This window comes from Crinia signifera, chromosome 1 (assembly GCF_055691185.1).
Source record: "Crinia signifera chromosome 1, ASM5569118v1, whole genome shotgun sequence".
Lineage (NCBI taxonomy): Eukaryota > Metazoa > Chordata > Amphibia > Anura > Myobatrachidae > Crinia > Crinia signifera.
Genome location: NC_139217.1, coordinates 259,231,476 through 259,250,146, shown reverse-complemented (window position 1 = coordinate 259,250,146; position 18,671 = coordinate 259,231,476). Strand labels below are relative to the sequence as shown.

Below are 18,671 nucleotides of genomic sequence, written 5' to 3'. Positions count from 1 at the left end.
ACAGCAACCGGGATATTGCGCAGTGTAAATGCTCACAGTTGAAATTACCCAGGTCAAGCAACCAGGCGCTTCAACCAGAGTAGCAAGCAGGGTTGAACACGGATTCAACAAAGCTCATGGTGCAGTTTAAACGGGTAACTCCAAGCCAGTTCACAGTAATGAAATAGCCAGCGCTGGGAGATATTCTCATCTTTGAGCACCATCTCAGGACCCGCCTTGGGCGATATTACCCATCTAGCATTAGCAGGGTCACACCTGGGTTCGCAACCGATACAAATGCTCAGCTCTGCAGATTAAAAGGGTTAGCCACATGTGCTCAAGTTTAGATTATCCCTAAACCGGGACTGTAAACCAGTGTGAAACTTTTCCATAAAGATTAAAATGTTTACACTCAAACAGGCCTAAACGTTACTGCAAAAAAAGGACTAGCTACACTGATTAGGACAGCTTTCTGTAGCTTCTATGAAAAATAAATATACATTTTGGACAAAACTGCTGTCTTTTTTTTTTTTTTTTTTTTTATCACAGAATTGGGGGATGTTAAAGTAGCCTTTTGAGGATGTGGTGCATGGAGAAGCTACCCTGTGCAGAAGAGTGCTCTCACAAGCCTATTCATAGTATATCTGTGCCCTGCTATGCTGCATATAGCAATGGAGGTGCCAACACAGCTTGCAGGAGATCTGCACTTAATTTAAAATGATGGTTTCTCAGTTTAAAATTTTTGCAGCTTCTCTATAGATGAAGCTGATAAATGTATCCGCTTCCCTGCAGCACTAATAGTTAACTGTCTCAGAGCACACCAAACGTTTCAACAATTTATATGTAACAATTGCTGGCTGACAGCCAAGCTGTTTGGCAAGACTACACTAGGGATAGTGCCACATGATCGGTCACCCACAAGTGCACCATAGACCACAAGCACTCCACTACGGTGTAGCGAGGCCATTAGGTAGACAGCAGTTCGAGAAAAAAAAGGAGAGCAATAGGTAATATACCTGATCAATATAAATTGAGCCACAGTTAAGTTAGAAAGGGATGAGAAAACACTGTAAAAAGGGTTTGTATTTCTCGAAAAAATATTAATACGATGAACGAAAGACAGATCGTTATGAAAAAGAAACATTTTTTCCCAGAAATATACAATTAAAAGGGTATAATGTCACTGTTACAGCATTAACAGATTGCAATGAAAATAAAGGAAAGTTTCCTGCAGTTTCCTCCATGTATGGTGGTGTTCACCAGCATAACTAATGGCTGCCCAACAGAACAATACTGTACCATTGTTCTGAGCACCAATTAATTATAGCACTTGTCACACCCAAATACTGTTTTGCCATATAGTGGCTAAACTGGTCTCAAGTCCTGGTTTGGGCACCAAAACCTCAGACAAAGTGAATTTCTACTTGCCACCTCAGGGTGCAGCAAACACACTCTGATCCCTTTCCTTCTAGAACACCTTCCACGTGACTAGATTCTGAAACAGGACTGTGATAATTAACATCCCTTCAGCCAGCAGAGCATTTGTGAGGTCAGGTCTAGCTCAAAGTCAGCACTCATATTCACCCCAAATATGTTTGATGGGGTTGAGGTACAAGTCTCTGGAATGTCATAGAATGCTGTGGCATTAAGGTTTCCCTTCACAAGAAAATAAGGAGCCAAACATGAAAATCCGCTCCAGAACATTATTCCTGCTCCACCAACCTTTATAGTTGGCAGTACTGTACATTCAGGCAGGAAATGTACTCTTGGCATCCAAGTACTGACATGTCGAAAAGGTGGCACCTTTGACAATGCCACATTAAAAGTCACTGAGCTCTGCTGCATGGCCCATCTGCAGCTAATGTTTGACAGTGGAGAATGCATGGCTGCATGCAACGGGTGAATTGACAAAACATTAAATTAGAATAGTTAATGTACTTTTGGCAGATGCAGTCTTGTTTTAAGGTGGTATCATTACGTATTAGATGGAGAAGCTTTCTTGTATAGATTTGTCTTATTGCAGGTTTACTTCAGTAATACTCTGTAAACCATTGAATGTGAGGCAACAGGTTGTGATACAGTATATTTTTTTTGTCCCTGAGCTGCACTTTGTATGTGGTGCAACAATGCACACTTTTGCAGAATTTGATCAGACACTTAACATTTAGTTTCTTATAAGGCGCAGCACATTCCACTGCGCTTTACAATTTGAATCAGTGCTAAAACAAACTGGGTAGTTATAAAAAGACAGAGGTAAGAGGGCCCTGCTCGCAAGTTTACAATCTATAGAGATTGTAATCCAGAAGGTAAATGTCGTCACACATTCCACTCCAAATGATTACCCCTCTTGGTTACTATTGGACCAATTCAAGCGTTTGTACATTCTTTGACTTTGCTTCTCCAGCTACCACCACATACTAGAGAAGACTCGGCATCGGACTATTTGGGACATTGCCGCAGACTTCCTTCCTCCAGCCGTCCACCATCTTATGCCGTGAGTAAAAAAGAGGACACATCAGGAGGACTAGCTGGGAAATATCCCCAAAACTCCCCTCCAGTGGCTAATCCTATTGTGCCATCATTCCTAGGGCGAGATACACTAAGCTTCAAAAAGTGATAAAATGGAGAGTGATAAACAGCCAGCCAATCAGCTCCTACCTGCCATGCCACAGACTGTTTGTAAAATGTCAGGGGCTGATTAGTTGGTTGTTTATCACTCTCCATTTTATCCCTTTTGAAGTTTAGTGCATCTGGCCCTAGGAATGATGGCACAATAGGATTAGCCACTGGAGGGGAGTTTTGGGGATATTTCCCAGATAGTCCTCCTGATGTGTCCTCTTTTACTCACGGCATAAGATGGTGGACGGCTGGAGGAAGGAAGTCTGCGGCAATGTCCCAAATAGTCCGATGCCGAGTACTCTCTAGTACATTTACCTTCTGGATTGCTGGGGACCCTGTACCCTACTTCTTCCTCCAGTGGTGGGAGCATATGGTAATGAGCACTTACCTTCTTACATACACCAAAGTACAAGATTACCACATTTCCATCATCTGTCAGCCATCATTACCCCTACGAGTGTGGTACCTTTACATTGTTTTTAATTCATAGTTTTATTATTGTGTGTATAATTATGCCATTAATTCAGTAAAAGTTTTTCTGAAATAATTTGAGTCATTAGGTCGAAATCACTAAGGCTGGGGTAGCCAAACCCTAGTCCTCGAGAGCTACCAACAGTGCATGTTTTGCAGGTCTCCTCACAGAATCACAAGTGAGCTAATTAGCTCCATCTGTGGATCTTTTATAATGTGTTAGTGAGTAATGAGTGCAGCAGCTCGGTTGTCTGGAAAATGTGAACTGTTGGTAGCTCTCGAGGGCTAGGGTTGGCTACCACTGTGCTAAGGTCATCATGCATTGGTTTGACCAGTAAAGCTTGACATGGGTCAATGTCGACACATGGGCTTAGGTCCATGCAATCATTAGGAGTTTTTCACTTTTTTTCGGAGCAGACAGCCAGTAGGTCATGCCCTACCATACTCTAGGGCAGACATGTCCAACATTAACCCTCCAGATGTTGTGAAACTACACATCCCAGCATGCTTTGCCACAGTTTTGCTATTAGAGAATGCTAAAACTATTGCAAAGCATGCTGGGATGTGTAGTTTCACAACATCTGGAGGGCCAACGTTGGACATGCCTACTCTAGGGCATGGTGGGAGAACAAAATATTATGCAGAGTGTAGCGAGGCACCATGCCCAAAGCATGGCAAGCACAGCGAGCCATGCAAAGGGACGTGGTGCACTTTAGTGTCCATGTCGACATTCAGGATAAAAAAAAAAGTGAAAAACCCCATGTAGACTTTTTGATTGTCAACCTAATGCTTGTGTTGACCTAAGCCCATGTCAACCTTCCCATGTGTCGACCATATGACACATAGCCTCTGTAGGCAATGACTATCCCCTCTCCCAGCAGCAGCGGGAGGAAAGTGAAGATGGTGGTGGGTGGTGGGTAGTGGGCCCAGCCGCTGCTGAGGTCCCCGGGCAGCCAGTGAAGATGGTAGCGGGAAATAAGTCCAGCCGCTGATGAGGTCCTTGGACAGTTAGTGAAGGGTCCGGGGGCTCATGCGGTGGATTGCCAGCTTTGGGAGTCTTCAGCGATTGCTCAGAAGGCCCTGCTCATTGTGCCGCACCTACACGTGAGATATGTGTATGGCCTTCTGAGTGACTGCTCTGGAAATATCCAGCAGGTCTGTTCTTCATTGCAGCCCAAATTCAGACATTGGGGAAGCGCATTTACATCGCTGTGTGGGCTACACACACAGCGATAGCCACTTTCTGGACGATTATGTAAAAATCGCTCAGAAAGTGGCTGAATATTGCCGTGTGTAGGGCCCATAACTGGAGCACTAAAAACCTGAAATTGTGCCATAAATGATGTGTAAGCAAATACAAATAGCTCTAAAACAGCATGCACACAGGGTGATTTTAGCCCTATAGCTAAGCAAACTGTCTAGATACCTTATAAATTAAGTGCAAGTCTCGCTGTGTGTGCCCCTGAGTGGCAGCGATGAACAGTCCCGCAACATGTAGTCCAAATTGCCAGTGTTCTAACTAGAGTACACCAGTTATAGCACAGATTGCCCAGACACACATCACTATGTGGGTATGGGTGATCTAGCCACCGGGAAGCACAAGGGCGATTTCCCTAGCCTGCATCGGTCAGCATGCGGGTTTAGCAGAAATCACCCTGTGTGTAGCCCTGTACTAATCCCAGCTCTAAGGAAGCCTGATACACCGCCTAAGTGGCATGGGGGGCACTGTACACAAGCCTACATTCTCTTTGCTCCAGAAACTATATAGGGTCTCTCACTTAAGGAACACAGGTTCCTTTGGATGCCCAGCAATACTACTAACAGCACTGACTTGAACTGCTGTGCATTAAAAAAAAACACCTCAATCAGCGAGAATCCATATGTAAAAAAAAGTTCCCCAACATGAATGAATACAATCTAAAGCACCGTACACACTATGCGATCAAGGCAGACAATATGGTTAACGATATTATTGTTATATCATTGAATGTTCACGATGCATGTTCCTTCAGGTAGTTCTTGACACCCTTTCTTTTCTGTAAATGGTGTCAAATTTTGCCTATGGCGGTATTCCATGTGTTCCGTATCGGCACACATCCATTCAATAAGGACGGTTTCAACTGCATGGATGCCTGCGCAGATTCCACGTCTAAAACGTGAAAACTGCATTGTCGAATCTAGAGGCACTTTTTACATAATACACGTTGATTCAACAATCCATGTTTATTTCTATGTCGGAACATTTCAGACAGTAGGAAGATTGGATTTCGCTGTTGAATGGACATTAAATTCACCGATACTCAGAGTCGTAAACGTGTCGTTGATCACTAGATGGATATAGTTTAGTGTGTACAAAAGATGAAGATACATTTTACATACAACAAGATGGTCAGTGGTAAAGTAAACAATTTATGTGTATGTAATATATTGTTTATTGTGTAACTCCAGGAAGCTCAAGGGAAGTAGTTAATGATATTATTGTCTGCCTTTATCAGTGTGTAAAGGGGGCTTAATACACTATGGCATCACTGTGAATTATGAAAGTACAGAGCAACTAGATTTAAACAGTATCTATGTTCAAGTTGTAACTCGTGCTGCTAATGCACGTGTTATTCCGTACCAATGAACCGCTTTTCTTGTTGGCCACTTTCATGCATTTAAAGTTACACTCATAACTTAGCTTGGTGCCAACATGTTGGGACCTCAAAAATGACTGCCCAATGTAATACAGTATACATCTTCTACAGATTCAAAGATTTACTTAATGTAGATGGGCCTGCATTTTGGCCAAATACGCGTTAATTATACAAACTCTAAGTGACATGGAAATTATTTTGACTATCAGTCTATTTTAGTGCTTAGAATGTGCACCGGAATTTTATTTTTCCTACATGGTACTACAAGTCTAAAGGCCCCCATACACTAGCCGATTTTGGTCAGATTTCAGCCAGATCAGTCGGATCTGGCCGAAATCGGACCAAAATCGGCTAGTTTTGATGTCCCCTCAGATCCGATGCGCGGTCCCGTGCGCATCGGATCTGCGTCGGGTGGTCGGACCTGCTGCACGTCCGACCACCCGACTTGGGACCTAGTGGGGCGGCGCGGCGGTAGAGGGAGCAGGGGGCGCTGCGGGGGACACAGGCGGCATAGAGCCGGGCAGGGGGAGCCGACGGGAGCTGTCAGTATGGAATAAAAAAAAAAAGCCCATACAATGAATGGGCAGCCTGTGATTGGCTGAGCGCTCTCTCAGCCAGTCAGCAATTGGCTGAGAGAGCGCTCAGCCAATCACAGGCTGCCCATTCATACATAGCAGCAGCGGGGACGGGCAGCGCAGTGGCGGCTATTATATTTTTAAAATACTTGTCAAATGACCGGCCGCTCTCTGATTGGCTGAGAGCTCTCCGGCCAATCAGGGAGCGACCGGTCATTTGACAAATATTTTAAAAATCTAATAGCCGCCACTACGCGTCCTGTCCCCGCTGCTGCTATGTGTAAGTACACTGCCCGGCCAGGTCAGCAGCGCTCACCGCACCCACCCCCACCACCGCTGGCCGCCGCTGCCCGCCCCCACCACCGCCGCCCGCCCCCACTAATCCTCACCGCCCTGCAGCTCCCCGGGGTTTTTTTTACATGGGATAAATCGCATGCGATTTATCCCATGTAAAAAATGGCACATCAAGTGCCAAATTGTATGTGAGCCTCCCGGGGAGCTGCCGGGCGGCTCGCAGGTAAATTGGGTCTGACTTGTCCCTAGGACAAGTCGGCCTAATGTATGGGGGCCTTAAGCATTCCAGCACTTCTTTAGGTTTACAACTATGAGAATAATGGCAATAGGGTCCATCCCTACATCCCACCCGCAGGGTGTCAGACTTTTTTAAACGCAACTAATTTACAGAATGGTTTCTGCTGATTAGAGAAAATGAAAGAAAAAAAACGGAGACCTGTTGGCAAACACAGACCCTCGGTGTGCAGTCTAAATCGCCACCCCCACTTACTTAAAAAGGTGTCACACTAGTCTAAATAATTTTATTTTCATTCAGTGCCAAACTATATCACAGTGTGCTAAATACCCACATTCATTAATATTTTTGGATGTTAGAAACAAATGTAGCAATAGTCCTAGGTAGAGATTCAATCAACAAAAAGCAAGTGAAATCTGGACATTCCATGAATCATCAGACTGCTTGATACACAGGGAAATCACAAGAAACCAATAGCTACATACAGGGACCACCAGAAATATGGTGCTCGTTGAAGTATGGCAACACAGGGAAGGTAGATAGAAGAAAGCCTTCTCAAATCAATAAAAACATAGTATGGATCATATTTGCAGAGTTATATCTGAAGACTATTAAACGCTGAAATAATTAGGGATCTCTATAGAACATGGCACATCACACCCTGCCAACATCACAACCTGAGAAATCTAGCAATATTGAGGGCCCAATGTGTTTATAAAAGTACATGCAACCAATAGGGGGTTATTTTGGTGCACTCTGACAGATTCCTTCTTAGATGGACAAAACCAATGTGCACTGCAGGTGGGGCAGAGAGTAAACTCCCATACACACTAGACTATTTTCAGCTGAAAATCGGCTATTTTGGCCATTTTGTGTATGGGCCACCGATGGCAGACTAGCGATGATGCGCGCTCCCGCATCATCACTAGCAAAGTCTCCCATCTGCTGGTTTTACCAGCATGCCAGCGATGATGGCTGGTTTATTCAGCAATCATCGTTGTGTGTGTGTGTGTGTGTGTGTGTGTGTGTGTGTGTGTGTGTGTGTGTATGTGTATGTGTGTGTACACCCTACAGCCGCCAGGCTGAAAGACTATTCACTTTGAGCCCGGCATATGCTTACAGCACACGGAGCAGGGAGGAAAGCCGCCCGCAGCAGCTCCAGGTCCCCTTCTTCCTCCCCCTGCTCTGTAAAAGCCATCAAGCCACAGAAGCTCCAGCTGCAGCGGCGGCTCTGCTCCCCTGCCAGCGGCAGCAACAATACAACTGGCCACCAATGTTTGTGTCCAGAATTTTAGCTGGTAATATATCTTCTAGTGTGTATGGGCCTTTAGATTTGGGTGGGGTTTTACTTAAAAGTGAGATTTATATTGCAGTGTAAAAATAAAGCAGTCCGTATTTTCCATGCACAGAAACAATAACTCACCCAAATCTAATTCTCTCTGCATATGTTACATCTGCCCCCCCCCCCACCCCCTCCCCAGTGCACATGGTTTTGTCCATCTAAGAAGGAATTTGTCAGAAAGAGTGAACCAAAATAACCCCCATAGTGACAAACTGAATTTCCCTTAAGGCCCTCTAGACAGCCAGCACAAATACCATGTTTGTCAAAAAAGCAAAACAGCTAATTACCACAAGAACCTCATACAAGCCATCAAGGATGGTGGTTGATGGCCGATTATTTGTGGCTGCAGGACTTGGACACTTCACAAATCACCAGCTTATATATAAAGAAAAACCTGGCAGCCACAAAGCACACTAACAATCTACAACTGAAAAGCTGAAAAAGAAAAGAAAGTATCTGGTATGATCTAGTCAAACTGACAGTGCTAAAAAAGTTGAGTACGAAGTGAGCATACCAAAGCAGTGTTTTAACCCTAACCCAAAACTCCCAAATGCCAACACTGCCTATCCCCTCCCACAGCCTAACCCTATACTTGCCTTCAGGATGACGTTTAAAGAAATACCTTAGATAAGAGACACAAATTACACGTTATGTGCCTAGTTAAATTCAAGCCTGTATTTCACCTGTTTAAAAATCAGCCATATAACATACCTAAATTATAGGTGTACTGGATTAGAGATGTTGTGGCAACCATATAGAGATGCGCACTCCTACATCGAGCCTCAATACACCTTGCAGTGGGAGATTCCTGGAATGAGCCGCCAGACAGTGTTCCCTCTAAGCTGTGCGCATGCACACAACTCGACGAGCGTGCGCACAGACATTACAACAGAGCGCACAAAGCAGCAGTGGTCCCTTTTTGCAGTTGTGGACTCAATGTGTGTTTCACCCATTAACTACATTGTGTTCTGTGTTTTGAATGTTTAAATGTTTAATATAATTTTGAAGTAAAGTTAACAAAAATGCTGAACGTCATTTTCCAGTTACATATATAAGCGACAAACAAAATTTTTTATTTCCTTCCAAAGTTGCACAGCCAAAATCTTTTGCCGCACACAGCCTTAAGCTTTTTCAAAAAGCTAATAGCGAAGCGCGCACCGGCTAACGGTGCCGCTTCCTGATGTGCATTTAAATTGTATTTTGATTGTGTATATTGTCACAGGTTGTGCCTTTAACCCTTGGACAGTAAAAGTGCGCTGCCGACTCCATATCTCATAGGGAGACGCAGCACTCACGAGACAACCGCTTACTATCTAGAGACACGTTACAGCCCTCACAGGCGTATCTGGCTATGAAGCCAGCGATAGAATAGCATATTCGCTAAACAACCACAGTGCGGACTCTCTTTAAGAAGAAGCTAAAATCTTTTCTGAACTATTTGTAATGTGTCAGCGTGTCAGTTATATTAATACATTAAAACCACAGTATCAAGCAGATTAATTGCAAATCGGTCTGTCTTTACAGACACACACAGCAATCTGCGAAGCCCACTCTTATTTGATAACTGGTGAGCTGTCGACCCCATATATTTCTTTTGAATGGGAGACACAGCACTAACCATACATTATAATATATTGATTCACCCTAGTACGCTATAGCCCTAGTGCGTGTGCACGATTAGGGAATACAATGACAAAGCTGCCTCTTCTTTTTACACAGCCATAGCGCTGACATTGTGGTAGATGCACTCCTCCATTTTGGAGCTTGTCATAGCACACAAATATACAGGGTGGATATATACTTTGCAATCACAGTATCAAATAAACAGGCTGCCGTTTTGGTCTACTCTACAGACACGCACAGGGATTTGTGCAGTTTCCATCTATCGATAAGCTAATTGATCTTATAAGAATCCACGCATTGAGATTGATCATTTCCAAAAAATACAGGAGTATTACATTGTGAAGTCACCCAATATAAGGTTTAATATAACACGTATACCTCAACCTGAAGACCCCATGTATACCACCAGTCGACATGATGTCGACATCCAGTAATTGACATTAGTGCAAATACTTACTTTCTGCTACAAATTTCCACAGAGTTAATTATCATCACGGTGTACAACAGACCTGACTGTCGGGTATCCATTTACAAAGAAACTTTGTTGCACTAACAAAGCAGATTGAAATTGCAACATTGTCCTACTGCCTTTGATTCTATCAGCTGATAGTTTCCTCCGTTATACTTTATGACATAGGCAGCAGGAAAGAGGGTATAATTCCTTAAAGATTTTGTCACCAACTCTAGAATATCGTTGGATGTACATATGTGGGTCATAAAGGGTGCTACTCTCTCCTGACAGTTACGCTTAAAATAATTAATTTTACCCCAAGGGAACAGGCAACATTAGTAGAGACACTATGATACAGATTTACCTGTGAATATATTTAATACAAAGTGTCTAAACAAGAAACCTGGTTTACTAAGTGATTTATTGTAACACAATGCACATCAGGAAGCCACTGTTTTTTAAAGAAACACACCTTACCCTTCCCATCACTCAGTACTATATGTCTTTTTGTGTGTGTCATATTTCGCTAATTTTAACCACTGAAATAAAGGTTATATTTTAAATGATCATACAGGTGCACCGTTAAAAGACAATCTTTTCTTCTTTCTTGCTACAATTTGTCTAAATTCTTGTCTAGTGGTCGCACAGCTCCCATCAGGGCTATTTGAATATATCATTTGATTTGTTATTATGGGGGGGTCCTTTCTTTCCTCGAGAATAATGAGGGTCCTGTGCAGGTAACACCAAAACCCCTTTCTGTAGAGCTTACAATCTATATTCCCTACCACATGTACACGCACACTCATTCATGGTGGGAATTGAACCCATGACATCAGCACTGAGGCAGTAATGCTAACCATTACACCATCCGTACTGCCCCAAACCATCAGAAAGCAAAGGTGTAAAGCCGTGTACACACGGCTGCGATAGGGGCTGATATCGCTGGCGACCATATTGCCAGTGATGAGTGCGCGCTACCGTTTTCAGCCCTGTTCTAATCGCTGACCAGCTGATTACCTCTGCGGCATCGCCGGCGGAGGTTTCTTTTCATCAGCGACCATCTCTGGTCACCGATGAAAAGGGGGCATTGAGTGATATATCGCCCCATGTGTACACACCTTTACTAGATGAGACACACACACACACACACACACACACAATACCTATGCATTCTGTCTTAACATATTCTGTAGCAAAAAAAAATATATATATATTTTTTTTTTCCAGATTCTGCTTGTTTACCAGTTCCTTCAGTCTGTAAGTACCTTTAAACAACATTATAGGGGTAAATTTACTAAAGCTGCCCATACACGCTGCTAAGCCGATGTGTGCTTTGAGGTGCGCGCTCCCGCGGTACCTCATCGCACAGTACAAAAAGTATGTGCTTGCACATACTTTTTGTACTTAGGTTTCATCAAATTGCATCGCATTGCATGCACAACGCATGCACATGCAATGCAATGTGATCCCTGCTATTGCAGCCCACAACGCACGCACGCATCGGGACGTGTATGGGCTGCTTTAGATGTGTATTCTACTTCACATGTGATGTTGGTATGGGCAACCAATCAGATCCTGTCTACTATATTCTAGCGGGTGCTAAATAAAAAAGAAGTACTGATTGGTTGTCCATAGCAACATCACATGTGAAGTAGAGTACACATCTTAGTAAATTTCCCCCTATGTGTCTTACTATCATCAGTTATGAGTACGATTTGATTGGTGGCATTAGTGATAATGGAGAGACCCACATATAACAGACCATGGGTGATAACCAATTAGTCAGTGTAAATTACCGGTGATTAATACTTCCTGCAGCGACTATCCAATTAGCTCAGGCAGCCGGCACTTATCGCAGATTATGCAAAATCAACGATAACCAACCCTAATAGACCTGGCTTGCCATGACCATGTGGTAAACCAAGAAAACATTACAAAAAAAAGGGCTAGGATTGGATTGACTGCAAGTGATCTTTGGGTAATATCGCAATACTAAGGCTGTTTTTATTTGAAGCCGAAAAATTGAGCTAACAGGCTTTCCCCATGTCAATAGAACTTGCTGTGCCAGTCCACACCGATGGCATTAAAGAACTGGTCTTGCTCTTTGTTTATTGTCAATCCAAAACATATTCCAACAGGAAATTGTAAAGCCCTTCATTTCAAACGACAAGTCTGATGGAATCATTGGGATTCTAGAAATATAACCGTTTCACTTGCTGCAGCAGGCCCAGTCAGCAAAAGGTGCATTACATAGAACCCACGCAACCGGGAAAGCCAAAGATGTAGACTTGAGATGGTCTCATTTGCACATATTTCATTTTCATAGGTAGTGACGCTGCAAAACCATACTTCTGTATAGGAAGATTTGGGGATGAAGGGGCAGCACCAAGGATCATGACTTCAGCGTTCTACTTGCTGTACATTTCCCCAGCGGGATTGAAGAGCACCGAAGTCTCTGCGAGACACATCTGCTGGAGTGCCAGGACCCATAACATGTATGTATGTATGTATGTATGTATGTATGTATGTATGTATGTATGTATGTATGTAAGTATGTATGTATGTATGTATATATGTATGTAGTGTTCCCGCTAGGCTCTTTTACCGCGGCGCTGCGCCCTGCCCAATTTTTACAGGGCAAAATGCGCCCTGCCCTGCTAGCAGCGCCCCGCTAAAACAGCGTGGTGCCTGCCCTGGATGTGTGCACAGTGAAGCGCAGTGCCGCCTTAGACTGCGATTCCCAGCGCTTCCCCGGCAGCACGGTAACTTCGGCGGTGCCGGCCCCGCCCCTTTTCGCGACGTCGCTGCCCGAGACCGCCCACAATTGTGACGTCGGCGGGCCCAGTCTGCCCCCCTTGCGCTGCGGCGCCCTGCCCGCCCTCATTTCTAGAGGGAATACTAGTATGTATACACACACACACATATATACATACACACACACACACACACACACACACACACACTGAATTTCAAGATAAATTATTAACTCATCATGAGTTTCTAGAACAGTCATTCCCTGTCGGTGAGCTAGTGTACATCTGTCTTTGGATCTTGAAATACAGGAGCTTAAAAATATATATTCTTAAAAACTTTAGATTTTGAATATTCCATTTACATTAGTATTCCAGTCAGAGGTCATAAAGACCCTGAATGCGCACTGGGTGTGACTAATCATTCATTCAAAGTGAAATGCCGGCCTCCAGTAAATACGCAACATACACAACTTACTGAAATAACATTAACAATTTCAGTGCCAACATCTGAGAGAGATATGCAAGAAATCCGCTAAAAATGCCAGCACCGCTCATATTTTATTATATAAATTCAAAATAAAAATGTTTTATAATAATAAAAAAAAAAATATTTATTTATATTTCCTATATAAAAAAGGTAAACATTACAGGTCATTATGATAATTACAATTGTTTGCCTGGCAATTTTCACACCTATTTTGACAAATTCCCTCGGCACTCAAAGGGTTAAGCACACAAAATAGGTGAAGAGGAATTCAGCAGCTGTCATGACAGCAGATACTAAACACTGTAGCCATTGAGAACAAGAGACTCTATGCAGAAGCTACATCCAGAAAATTGTAGCAGGGAACTTGTTCATACATAAAGGCTATGGAGCAGAAACATCACAGAATAGCACACCTAATAAGAGTACATTTTCTCAAACAATTGCATTACACAGTAGAAGTACACCAGAGAACAGGTTGCCATGTGAAAGCAATTGAGATAGATTTAGGAGAACTACAACTGTGGGAAATTCAGTAGCTTTGGATTCTGCACATAGCTACAAACTGAATAGATATTTACCATGAACACAGGCACAAAGGTTTCGCTCCTAAGAGTTATAACTTCTACACACAAAGCACACAGCAGCATCAGCCTCTACTTCCTAAAAACAAATCTGCAGACTTTCAACCAATGCCTGAAAGTTACCTGCCAACTCTATTCAAAATAACAAAAACGCAATATGTGTAAAGAACCTTGCAGTGGATCTGGCTATAGCACAAAAGTGCTAGGTTTCCATCTAGTTTGGCTTTTGCATTTAGCACTGTATCAAGCATTTTGTAGAATATGGTCAATGGTTTTGGAAGCACACAACTCAAATGCATTGAATAAACATGTATTCATAACCAAAGCCAGAAATGTACATATCTTGAGAAGAGCCCGTCCTTATGTATAGACCAGGGGGAGAAGTCACCCTAATGTATGGGGGCCTTATGAGGGATTCCTAGATATATGCAGTACGAACACATCTATCCCATGATGAAAGAGCTATTACTGGTCGTATTAACCATAGGCAAAGTTTAGAGGTTACATCCAACTCTGCAAGTAATGTAGAGTTGGACAAAAGAGAAAATGCACTTGTATGGGGTTACTCTTGTAATTGGTATAAGTGCAAACTGATTATCACTGGTAGCAAAATAGGTGTATACATAAGGATGAACTCTTCTGCAACCCCCCTTGAGCCACCCAGGACCTTGGATCGCATGCAGCCCTTTTGCATCTGATATATCAAATGTGATCTGTGCCAAGTCTGCCTGGCTCATAAACAATCCAAGAGATTGCTTGTGTAGCCGAGTTGACTCCCAGGCTCCGGTGCGATATGCACGGGACCGTGCATCACTTCAGACCTGCTGTCATTCACCTGCAGTTTGGGCTCTTTTCCTTTGATTGATTGCTGCAATCACAGGAAGAGAGACCAAACTGCAGGTAATTTGCGTAAATTTACCTGCAGTAAATAATGTACTTGAGTGTTCTCTGTCCTAGACCACACAAGATACACACCACAAACAGGCATACATTTTTACTCTGTGTAGCCCCTATTATATATTAATGCACGGTTGTCCATTCTGCTAAGCTATGTGCCATGGTTGGGGCAATACTTGCAATGCCAAAGTCTTCCAGCAAAACATGATTATGGGGCCAAGTAAGGAAAGCAGCAATAGTCCCAGCCAAGCCAGTTGACTTTAATGTGACATGTCATCTACCACAAACAGTACTCTCTCCATTAGCAAACATAGGCCTAATAAATATATATATATATAATCAAAGTATGTATTCACTGTACTTACTGGAGGTCTGTTCTGTGGAAACATTTTCAGGGGAGGTAGTGTGCCTTGTCTCAAGTTGCATTAAGGACCTTTCCTGAAACAAGAAATAAAAATGAGAATAGGTATAAGAAGAAATTATAGAAAATGTCAAGAGTCCTTCCAATGGCTGAGATCTGACTGATTGTATCAACATCCAGGATGCATTTTCTATATTGTCCAAAGGGCATCAACAGGGACATACTTTTTATAAACAGTCCATCATCCATTCATTAAAAACCAGAGAGGGTAGGGCACCATGAACATGCCAGGGGAACAATCACTTTAAAATATATAGTCATATTGGCTTCAGTAGAAAACCCTAAATTGCCATAGGTATAAGCTGTAGTTTGCAAAAGTATAAATATTCCATTCATTATAAATAACATATGGAATGCAAAATAAAACTTTTGCAATCCATACAAACACTTAAACATTTTTGTAAAACATAGGACCAATGCAGCAAGAAGTAATTTACAAAGACAGACCAGAGCCCAAGCCTAAAGATACATGGTCAGATCTGGCTGGTTGGACTAAAATCTGGAAATAACGGAATGAGTTTTGCAGTTATCCAGCACGTCCAAACAAATAGTCAACTGTCCTTTACTCTCAGCCGTAACCAGGTTTTTGTTCCAACCAGCCAGATCGGACAATAAATCTGTAGGTCTATGGCCAGCTTAACGATGCAACAGAACCCTAAATATGTGCCTGGAGCTATCCAACTACTACCCAATAAACAAGCTGCTAACTCACATTCTGGGTTAAGTGCCTGGAATCTAGGGGTTACACCACGTGGTAAATCTCATAGGGTGTATTAAGTACACCTTCTGAGGCTTACAATGTGGCAGCAAGTGAATAGCTTGTGGCAGCAGTAAGCTGTCTGAACTGAATCTTCCCTATAAAGAGTGAGACTAGGACTGGGTTAAAACCAATACCATGCTTGCTAACCGTTTGCTTTCATATACTACTTTCACATTACTAAGCCGGGTCAGACCCAGGATCTCGGGTCCAACGCTTTTACATTAAACCCTTCTTATAACCCAGGTTGAAATTGGCAGGTTGGACAACCCTGACCTGGTTCAAAGCATCAGCAACCCAGCAATTACCCTGGTCTGAGGAGCGGTGTGATATGGGTAAGATTACGTTTAAGGTTTCCTTTTTGCCCTGCCGCATCATTCTGCAATAATACTAACACACATAAAATAATCCATATAAATTATTGTATAATTAAAAGTAGTTAGCTAGAACAGTCTGTTTACCAAAAGTGGGAGATGTCCACATTAAAGCAACATAACTGTCCATACAAAAATGTCCATACGTACATGGGGTCGGGAATATAGATTGTAAGCTCCACTTGGGCAGGGACTGATGTGAATATTCAAATATTCTCTGTAAACGCTGCAGAATATGTATGCGCTATAATAAGACTGTTAAGAAATTTATATAAAAAAGGTTGGGGAAACACCATACCTGTGATAGGTCTACTATTGTAATGCGCAACGGAATCTGCTGCGCTATATAAGAAACTAAATAAATAGGTGATAAACACAATATTACAAAGTAGGTTTGAGATGGAGGGTGGAGAGGGTGTGTGTGTGTACACTGAAGGGTGTAAGGGGGCAGGGAGAAAAATTATGACAGACTATTGTGAGTTTGAAGGTCTGCCAGATGGGATTATGGGAGGAAATGTAGCAATATATTGTAAAAACCAGAACTATGGCACCTGAGTATAAAATGCAGTTAGTGTCTGGCCACAATAGAATAGTTAGATTTATATGAAATCTACACATAAAACTTAGCAAGAGACAGTGCCCCATGATCACACAAAGCTCTTTGTCATCAGGGTATACACACAACAGTGACCTGATCATAAACAATTGGTAACACACACTCAGTGTATGACTTGATGTATAATACCTTAATATAGCACTTTCCAAGATCAGCTTTACATAACATCAATAATCGCAGTGGGTGTGCAGAGAATATGCATTATAAGATAATGGCCTCTACTGTAAATAAGGATAGAAGTCACAGAGTTCAGTGGCATTACAGACGCAAGAGGCCGTAAACCAAATGTCACAGATCTCATCTGACTTCTACTTACGATTTACAGTGAAGAGCTGCATAATTCTAATAGTTCCTTACAATACACGAGATTTCCTAAAGAACAATAAAGTGATGCATAAGAACGATTTAAAGATGAAGTCATAAACCATATATACAGATATAGACGTCTATATAAACACAATCAGGACTTCTGCTTTAGAAGCAAATCTGGGTATGCATAGGAGAATGCTAGGCTGCCACCAAGTTTCCCCTATGGCTTGTAGAAACCACATTAACCCCATTATAGCTTTCTGTGTCTCCCCAGCAAACCTGGATCATTACTAGCATGGTGCTAGTGTCTCTTCCTCTCAATCCACCTAAACTGCCTCCTCTCCTCGGGCTTCCTCTTCCCCATGACACCCTCTTCCTGCATCACCCCAGCAGCTACACCTCCCCCCAACACTGGACGCGTCCTCCCCACCTCACCTAGCCAGGTGCTCCTAACTCTACTCGGCCTCTCCTGCACCCGGGCCTCCTTCCCTCCCCGCCAGCAGCACACTCTCCCCCCGCCCTGCTCTCAGCCCCAAGCCAGGCCTGGTACACCCCGGGCACATCTCTCCCGCATATGTCCCCCATCCCTTCCCCTCACTGCGTCCTCCCCTCCGACAATCCCTCGACCACCACAGGCCTCTCTACCCCCGTGTAATCTTGCCCGACGTTCTGCCCGGGCCCTCTACCCCCAGGGATGCCCCTTCTCACCGGGCCCCGAGGTAGGAGGAGCCGGTGTCCGCTCGGGCCCAGTCTCCCGGTGCTCGGTGCGGCCCCTCCCTCCGGCTCAATCAGCGGCCGCCAACTCCACGTGGGTCCGAGCTCCTGCAGGCTGCCCCTGCTAACTCCAACCAATCATAGCTCGCCTCCCCCACGTGGGCTGCGTTTTTTTTTCTCCCATTGGCTGAGGGTGGTTGTGGTGCCAATCAAAGAGACCAAATACTGTCTTCGCTGCTTATTAACCCCTGACGCTCTAGAGCTTGTTGTGCGGTTGCTGGGTTTAACCCATCGCCGTCCTCCCCACTCGATCAGCGCAGATACAGCATGTTGCAACAGGGGTGGGGGAGGGGGAATGCACATAAAGTGGGAACCAAAACACCAGAGGCGCATTAGTATCATCACTATCATACATTTTGCAGGATGGACGTTTCCCATCCAGCACAAAGCTCTGGCCTCAATGTGCAGGCAGGTAGCCCCCACCTCCCCCTTACACCCACTCTTCTCTATCGGAACTGGATACTGTGACTGATGAAC

General features: G+C 43.5%; 1 protein-coding gene across 6 annotated transcripts in view; it reads right to left on the bottom strand.

Moving 5' to 3' along the window:
- The window catches only part of LOC146073832 (transducin-like enhancer protein 1), a 58,002-nt gene extending 39,718 nt beyond the window's left edge, over window positions 1-18,284 (bottom strand). For 4 of the 6 annotated variants that reach the window (XM_083181338.1, XM_083181368.1, XM_083181374.1 and 1 more), the window contains exons 1-2: window positions 18,129-18,284; window positions 15,309-15,381 (exon numbers count right to left, since the gene is read on the bottom strand). In XM_083181338.1, coding sequence (XP_083037464.1) covers window positions 15,309-15,332 — 24 coding nt within the window. In that variant the 5' untranslated portion in view covers window positions 15,333-15,381; window positions 18,129-18,284. Of the gene's footprint in view, window positions 1-15,308; window positions 15,382-17,240; window positions 17,595-17,699; window positions 17,836-18,128 lie in introns of those variants that run through there. The other 2 variants (XM_083181358.1, XM_083181347.1) reach the window with 2 other exon arrangements.
- Window positions 18,285-18,671: the final 387 nt, after the last annotated feature.